The sequence below is a fragment of the Nicotiana attenuata genome, unplaced genomic scaffold, assembly GCF_001879085.1.
Source record: "Nicotiana attenuata strain UT unplaced genomic scaffold, NIATTr2, whole genome shotgun sequence".
NCBI classification, from domain to species: Eukaryota; Viridiplantae; Streptophyta; class Magnoliopsida; order Solanales; family Solanaceae; genus Nicotiana; species Nicotiana attenuata.
In genome coordinates, this window is record NW_017680557.1 from 1 (window position 1) to 8706 (window position 8706).

The window sequence follows — 8706 nt, forward strand, 5'->3', positions numbered from 1 at the left end:
TTAAAAAATTAACAACAAAGACAATTTATTAACTTTACTTTTTCCTAGATTTGACCCGTTATTGACTCTAATTAATGGAGTTTTTCTAATTTATCAGGTGACACATTAAAGAAAGAGAAATGATAATCTCGGCAATTATTTTTATTATTAAGATTATTAATGTCTTTTTTTGAACGGTATACAAATAAAATAAAAAAGCCAGAGATAATAAGTACCGAGATTGTATTATTTTTTAATCAGGATATTCTATCTTCATCTTGTGACACATTGATTTTAACGACTAAACCTGAAAACTAATATGAGTTAGTTTTAATAACTCTTTAAATTGGGGAAAATCGAAAATAGTCTGATTTACAACCTAATATGCTGGAGTTCAAATTTTTACATATGAGATTCCAGCATAATGTATTGGACTTCATAATGTGTTAGAGTTCCAACATAATATTCAGGAAGTTCATTCACAAAAATTCTATTATCCAGCATATTACCGTGGTTCAACCAGAGTATTTTTGTCCAAATTTTATCTTTACCTTAAATAATAATTACTTTTCATTTGCAATAACTTTGCAATCACGGACTATTTTTCAATAATAACCTTGGGAATAAAATACGTTTATTTTGATATGATGGTCTCATATCAAAATAATTGTATTTTCATTTAATAATAAAATACATTTACTTTTCATATGCTTTGTAACCTTGGGAATAAAATACATTTATTTTGATATGATGGTCTGACTGATGAGTAACTTTGCAATCACGGACTATTTTTGCAATAATAAGTTTTTTAAATTATTAAAAACTTAAAGACTTGAAAAAGCTGCTGCTTTGACCCCAGTCTCTTTACTCATCAGTCAGACCATCATATCAAAATAAATGTATTTTATTCCCAGTATTACCACTGCGACAAAGGGTCCACGAAGTTAATACTCCAACAACTTTCTAAAACTTTTTAAGCGTAAAAATTCAAATTGGTACGTAGTATTTGTATTTATATAATATAAACTTTGATTATACATCTTTTGCATTTTCGTACCGTTATATTACCATATATACTCCGATCCCTTCAATATTTTAAGAAGAAGATTGAATAATTTAAACCATTATTTTTTAATTTCGTATAGTCCAATGAATAGGATGAAACAGTCTTTAACAATGAAAAAAAAATGCAAAACCATATCCATCTCAAGCAGACAATTTTTTGTTGTCCCTACTTGCCAACCCCCATATTAATTGACCTTTTATTGTGTTACACAGCTCATACATATGCTTGATCCCTTTATTAATATAAAATTTAAATTACACACAAAAATGTAAATCTTTTTAAGATTAGTACTCCTTCCGGTCTAAACTTAATTTGCATTAATTAAATGATTTTTGGCTCTTTTAACACATATTAAAGAATTCACCTTTTAGCATTAATTAATAATAAAATTGATCATATTAAACTTAATTTGCTCATTGAAAATATAACAAACTATTCCTAGACTCTTTACTCCAAGGAAAACTTTGGAAAGAAGAAGTTAATTCCTTTTTGATATCTGGAAAAAAATAAATATTGTGGACCACAAAAAAAGAAGTTAAAAAATCACTTAAATAGGTTCGAAGGGAGTATTATTTAACATATAATAGCATGTTACTTATTATTATTTTTGTCAATTAATATTTATTATAGAGTTTAATGTGGGCAATATATATTTATTGTGGGTGCATATAACTAAAATTTAAAATAATACAAACAATCTGAAATATCTATTTCATTGATATCATAATCGCTTTCCCACTTAAATAGTACTTCCTCCGGTTCTCAATAAGTGACCAATTTACTTTTTTATTTTGGTTCAAAATAAGTGTCCAGTTATGTAATCAAGAAAAAATTCAATTTGTTTTTATTCTTTTACCCTTATGTGCATATCCCTAAAAAGTTTTTTCACTTCTCACTATAACTATGTGACCAATATTTAATAAAGGTAATTTAGTCATATTAGATATTTTTGTATAGAATTTAGCATTTTCTTAATAGACGTGCTAAAGAAAAATTGGTCCTTATTATGATCCGGAAGAAGTAGCAGTAGTATTCTATCACCTACGTAGAAGCAATAAAATCTACGTTATCAATGCAAAGTAATTAATGCTCACTGAAAATTTGGTGTCCCTACTTTAGTCAATACTATAAACAAATTTCTTCTATGTTAGTTTGTCTTTTTCTTCTATTTTTTCTTTGCTCTTAGCACTAGGCAGTGATTCCTTCCCACCTAAAAGATGCTATTTCTCAATTAACTCTCTAGAACCAAAACCTCAGAGATGCAATAAGAGGTAAATTAATTTATTAGAACTTACTAAATACAGTAAAAATACAGTTCGGTGTGTTAAGTTCCTACTATGGGCGGAGTCCGAAAAAGAACCGAACCACTAGGATCTAGGCTGTTTTACATGTGACCTCCTGATCATATGTCAGGAACTTTAGCAATTACACCAGCACTCCCTTTCTATTAAATACAGTATGATATATAATCTTGAAGATATCAAACAGAAATTAAAAATTACTGTACTAACTTTCATGAAAAAGGGTAACTTGTCTGTTCATGCCAAAGTTGATGTGTGGTTAAGAAATTAGTTATCTTGTTCTGTTTACATAGTTTGTAGTAGTAAGTTTTTTTGGTTTTCTTGACACTTTTTGCTTCTCTCTTTTGGCAGGAGAGAATAGTGGGCTAAGTTTGTAATCATGGCAGCTGATTCATGGCTCACATCTCTTGAATGTTCAGCCTCTAAAATCCAATCTTCAGATAATTCTTCTTTTGTCTCAGTTGCCTTAAAATGGCTTAAGTTCATTTTTCTTATACCATGTTCTCAGAGGATTCTGTTATCATCTGTTGATCTGCTTTTCTTGTTGATCTTAATAGTATTAGCAGTTAAAAAGTTAAGTTCAAGATTTTTCAAGAATGGAAATTCCACCTCTTCCCTTAATAAACCTCTCTTATTAGAAAGGCCTCAAGTTAGAGTTACGTTTTGGTTTTATGCATCTTTAGTTGTGACAGCTGTTTTAGCCATAGCTTATAGTGTTCTTTGCATATTAGCCTTTACTCAGGGTGTTCAATCAACATGGGAAATGACAGAGGCTTTTTTCAGGTTGTTTCAAGCTGTAACTTATCTTGTAATTTTTGTGCTAATTGTACACGAGAAGAGATTTGTTGCTGTTTCTCATCCCATGCCACTTCGTGTCTATTGGGCGATGAGCTATGTTATCGTGCTTCTTTTCGCGATTACTGGCATTATTCGTCTAATTTTGTATGGAAAAAATGTGGATTTGAGCATGAGAATGGATGATATAGCTGTGTTGGTTAGTTTCCCTTTGTATTTGTATCTTCTCATTGTTGCCATAAAAGGATCATCTGGAATTTGTACTAGTAGACAACATGAAAACCCTAGGCTAGAAACAACAGATGAAATGATTCTGATGGATCCTAATGTGAGTGGATATGGCGCCGCTTCACTATTCTCTAAAGCAGTATGGAATTGGATGAATCCATTGCTTAGTAAAGGATATCAATCCCCTTTAAAGTTAGATGAAGTGCCTTCTCTCCCACCTGGTTTTCGAGCTGAAAGATTGGCTGATTTCTTCGAAAAGAATTGGCCTAAGCCAGGTGAAAATGTGAAGTATCCTGTACTAATGACATTAATCAGATGTTTCTGGAGAGACATTGTTATAATTAGTGTCCTTGCAATAGTGCAGTTAGCTGTTATGTATGTTGGACCAGTTCTTATCCAAAGTTTCATTAGTTTTGTTTCTGGGGATAGAACTACAAACCCCTATGAGGGCTATTACCTAGTCTTGATCCTGTTTGTTTCGAAAGTAATAGAAGTTCTTAGTGCACATCACTTCAATTTCAAATCTGAGTTACTCGGGATGAAGATTCGGTCATCTCTTATCACTACTTTATACAAGAAAGGTCTAAGATTGACTTGTTCCTCTAGACAAGCTCATGGTGTAGGACAAATAGTGAATTACATGGCCGTTGATTCCCAACAGCTTTCCGATATGATGCTACAGCTGCATTCGCTTTGGATGATGCCATTACAACTTGCAGCTTCATTACTTCTCTTGTACTATTACATGGGTGTTTCTATGTTTGCTGCGTTTGGTTTAATTGTTGGATCTATGATCTGCACATTGTATATTACACGCAAGAACAATCGATTCCAATTTCAATTGATGATGAAACGCGATTCAAGGATGAAGGCTATAAATGAACTGTTGGGAAACATGCGCGTCATCAAGTTTCAAGCATGGGAAGAACACTTCAAAGAAAAGATTCAATCGTTACGTAATGAGGAATTCAGTTGGCTTAGTAAGTTCACGTACTTGCTTTCTTGCAACTTGTCACTGCTATGGAGTTTGCCACCGGTCATAGCAGCTCTTACATTTTTAGCTGCAATTCTTTGCAAAATCCCTCTAGATGCTGCCACAGTATTCACAGCAACAACAGTTTTCAGAATTTTACAGGATCCAATCAGAACCTTCCCCCAATCCCTTATGTCAGTTTCACAAGCCATGGTATCGCTAGGTAGGTTAGATGGATATATGACAAGCCGTGAATTGGATCATAGTGTTGTCGAAAGAGTAGAAGGTTGTAGTGGAAGGATCGCGGTTGAGGTAAAAGATGGGAATTTTTCATGGGAAGATGATGGTGATCAAATTGTTCTGAAAGAAATAAATGTTGAAATCCGAAAGGGGGAACTTGCTGCAATCGTTGGAATGGTTGGATCAGGGAAGTCCTCTTTGCTGGCATCAATTCTAGGTGAACTTCATAAGTTATCCGGAGAGGTACAATCAATCACTTTTTGCTACTTCACCTGAATTGTTACTGCTAGTCTATTGTAGTTTCTTACACTTGCCCTTTTATACAGGTCAGAGTGTGTGGAACCACGGCTTATGTTGCTCAAACCTCATGGATTCAGAATGCTACTATCCAAGAAAACATCTTGTTTGGTTCACCAATGAACAATGAAAGATACAAAGATGTAATACGGGTTTGTTCCTTGGAGAAAGACTTGGAAATTCTTGAACATGGAGACCAAACTGAGATAGGAGAACGAGGAATCAACCTCAGTGGAGGTCAGAAGCAGAGGATACAACTTGCAAGAGCAGTATATCAGGACCGTGATGTCTATCTTCTTGATGATATATTTAGCGCCGTTGATGCTCAAACTGGATCAGAAATATTTAAGGTCACTCCAATTGATATATCACTTTGATGCTCAAATTCTTTTGTGATTTTTTTTGCATAAGTTGCTATAGGAAATCTTCCCAAGTTATTAATTATTACAGTAAAACGTTTGAATGAGAAGAAAGTATGGTACATAACTGACATCGGTCTTCATAGGAATGTGTAAGGGGAGCTTTGAAAGATAAGACTATTGTTCTTGTCACTCACCAAGTTGACTTCCTGCACAATGCAGATCTTATATTGGTAAGCACCACAATGACTTACTTCGCATAGCAACTCGATCAAGTCTATCGAAAGGATTCTAGTTCATTATTTACTACATTGACAGGTGATGAGAGATGGTAAGATTGTGCAGTCCGGGAAATATGAAGAGCTTCTAGAATTGGGAATGGAATTTGGTGATCTTGTCGCTGCACATGAGAACTCAATGGAGCTCGTGGAAAGTAGCACTGGTGAGAACCTCCCACAAACACCAAGATCACCTCATCAAGTAACCCCAAAGTCGCCGCAGAAATCTCAAGAGGAAACCAATGGTGAAAGCACTTCTTTAGACCAACAACCAAAGAATAGTTCAAAGCTTATTGAAGAAGAGGAAAGAGAGACTGGTCATGTCAGTTTTGACGTCTACAAGCAGTACTGCACTGAGGCATTTGGATGGTGGGGAGTAGTAGTCGTATTAATCATTTCTGCACTATGGCAAGGGTCCACTATGTTGAGTGACTATTGGCTGGCATATGAAACTTCAAAGGACCATATATTCAATCCTTCTCTTTTCATAAATGTTTACTCAATCATAGCTTCCATTTCTTGCATCTTTGTGATCATCAGATCATTTCTTGTCGCGTTTTTGGGTCTGAAAACAGCTCAACGTTTCTTTGATCAAATTCTTGACAGCATACTGCATGCTCCCATGTCATTCTTTGACACTACCCCTTCAGGAAGAATATTAAGTCGAGTGAGTCAAAATGTCCATATTGTGATTTATGCTAGAGAGTAGTATGTGGTAATATTCTTTCCTTCACTTATCTAAATGGACGATTTTTGCTTTTCAGGCATCAACGGATCAGGCATATGTTGATTTTATGATTCCAATATTTCTAAGTATAGTGCTTCTGATGTACTTCACATTAATTGGCATGTTGTTCATTATATGCCAAAGTGCTTGGCCAACTATTTTCCTCATGATTCCCCTAGTTTGGCTTAACATCTGGTACCGGGTAAGAGAATGAAAGGCCGTACAGACCTAATTGCAGTTGAAACAGTTATTTACTGCTATTAATATCATATCAACTTTCCTTTTTCATCTGACATACAGAAATACTACATTGCATCTTCGCGCGAACTAACAAGACTTAGTTCAATCACCAAAGCTCCAATCCTCCATCACTTCTCTGAAACCATATCAGGAATCATGACTGTACGCTGCTTCAGGAAGGAAGATAACTTCTTTCAAGGAAATGTTGAGAGAGTCAATGCTAATCTGCGGATGGATTTCCACAGCAACGCGTCAAATGAGTGGTTAGGTCTTCGCCTAGAGTTTATTGGTAGTGTTTTGATCTGCATTGCCACCATTTTCATGGTCTTGCTCCCAAGCTTTCTTATCTCACCAGGTGAAATTCTTAAATCACCATTTTCAAGGTCTTGGTTTCATTTTCATATTGCTAATTGGTTGATTCATTTTTTATCTGCCACTAGAATATGTCGGCTTGGCACTGTCCTATGGACTGCCTCTAAATGGTGTGCTCTTCTGGACGGTATACATGAGCTGTATGGTTGAGAACAGAATGGTTTCAGTAGAAAGGATAAAACAGTTCATAAGAATACCATCTGAGGCTTCATGGAGGACACCGAATTGTCTTCCATCGTTAGATTGGCCCTATCGTGGTGACATTGATATCAACAACTTGAAGGTGTGATATTAGAATCATTTTTCTAGCTTCTTTTCCTTTTCACAGCGTTAGGAGAATAACACATATATCTTTGTGCAGGTTCGGTATAGGTCCAATACTCCACTTGTTCTGAAAGGAATATCCCTTAGCATCAACGGAGGAGAAAAAATTGGCATCGTTGGGCGCACTGGAAGTGGGAAGTCTACTCTGATACAAGTTTTCTTTAGGCTAGTGGAACCTTCAGCTGGAACCATCATAATTGATGGTGTTGACATTTGCAAGTTAGGACTTCATGATCTTAGATCACGCTTCGGCATCATCCCTCAAGAACCAGTCCTATTTCAAGGGACAGTAAGAAGCAATATTGATCCCCTAGAACAGTATTCAGATGATGAAATATGGAAGGTATGTATTGCATCTGCATTTCCATCTAATCATATCATCTCTTTTTGGAATTGACTTATCTTTAACTTTTCTTTTGTATCTCTTAGAGTCTTGAACGCTGCCAATTAAAAGATGTGGTAGCAGCCAAACCTGAGAAACTCGACGCGTCAGTGGTAGATAGTGGAGAGAACTGGAGTGTTGGACAAAGACAGCTCCTTTGCTTAGGGAGAGTCATGCTCAAGAACAGTAAAATTCTTTTCATGGATGAAGCAACGGCTTCTGTTGATTCCCAAACTGATGCTGTCATCCAAAAGATCATTCGTGAGGACTTTGCAGCCTGCACTATTATCACCATTGCTCACCGAATACCAACTGTCATAGACTGTGACCGCGTTCTTGTTATAGATGATGGTAAGTTTTTAATGGACTAAGAGGGTGTCCGGTACGCTTATAAGCTTATAGACACTTTTAGTTTATCTACGCGTTAAGTAAACTTCAAAAATGCTTATTAGTAGAGTGATCCTGCCAATTTCAAAATTTTGATGATGTTGTGGTTTTGACAGGATGGGCAAAGGAATATGACAGACCAGCTACCTTACTTGAAAGGCCATCAATATTTGCAGCATTGGTTCAAGAGTATTCCATCAGATCAACAGGTCTATGAGAAAGAGTACTTCAACTTTGGAAATTTGAATCCAAATCAGCAGAAAGTGATATGATATTTTCTATGTCAAAATCCTCCCCATGTAACATGATATTTTTCTCATATCCAAATTTTGTAGTCGAATTGTTTTTAGATGAATGACCATGTAACACATTATTATTCTCGACTACTGTGTTATTTGTTACTCCCTCCATCCCTATAACCAGAGGCAGAGCCAGGATGCCTAATCGTTTTAAGTTAATGGGTATTTATACATATTTAATGAAAATTTTCGACATATACATTATTCGAACGAAAGTTACCGGGTTCGTCCGAACCAGAAACCGATACCGATGCTCTGCCTCTACCTATAAGAATGGCATTACTACTATTTCAAGAGTCAATAAGTGAAGTGTAACACTCCGTAAATTCGACTTAGGTGTAGATGGGTTAAATGAGTAGTAATGTCATATTTTAGACACGTGAAGTTCTATCTGGATGAGTATGTGTCACGACCCAAGTTCTCCCTCCGTTAACTGTCGTGACGGCACCTAGTCTCTAC

The 8706-nt window shown here is 35.6% G+C and overlaps 1 protein-coding gene across 2 annotated transcripts; it reads left to right on the forward strand.

Moving 5' to 3' along the window:
* The first annotated feature begins 2223 nt into the window (after positions 1-2223).
* Positions 2224-8349, forward strand: LOC109221864 (ABC transporter C family member 14-like). Of its 2 annotated transcripts, none has more exons than XM_019386296.1 (11): positions 2224-2316; positions 2698-4825; positions 4909-5229; positions 5385-5471; positions 5557-6183; positions 6281-6445; positions 6544-6838; positions 6924-7138; positions 7217-7522; positions 7609-7912; positions 8065-8349. In XM_019386296.1, exons 2-11 carry the CDS (start codon positions 2726-2728, stop codon positions 8163-8165), a joined length of 4521 nt encoding a protein of 1506 aa, XP_019241841.1. In that variant the 5' UTR covers positions 2224-2316; positions 2698-2725; the 3' UTR covers positions 8166-8349. The 2 variants fall into 2 exon arrangements, with proteins under 2 accessions (XP_019241841.1, XP_019241842.1); XM_019386297.1 differs by lacking the exon at positions 2224-2316 and adding an exon at positions 2488-2570.
* The last annotated feature ends 357 nt before the right edge of the window (positions 8350-8706 follow it).

Coding starts and splice junctions, on each gene's coding strand:
- LOC109221864 (XM_019386296.1), top strand. CDS start 2,726: ATGGCAGCTGATTCATGGCTCACATCTCTTGAATGTTCAGCCTCTAAA. Junction 6,839..6,923: donor AAGCTTTCTTATCTCACCAG/GTGAAATTCTTA, acceptor ATCTGCCACTAG/AATATGTCGGCTTGGCACTG. Junction 7,139..7,216: donor TTGATATCAACAACTTGAAG/GTGTGATATTAG, acceptor ATCTTTGTGCAG/GTTCGGTATAGGTCCAATAC.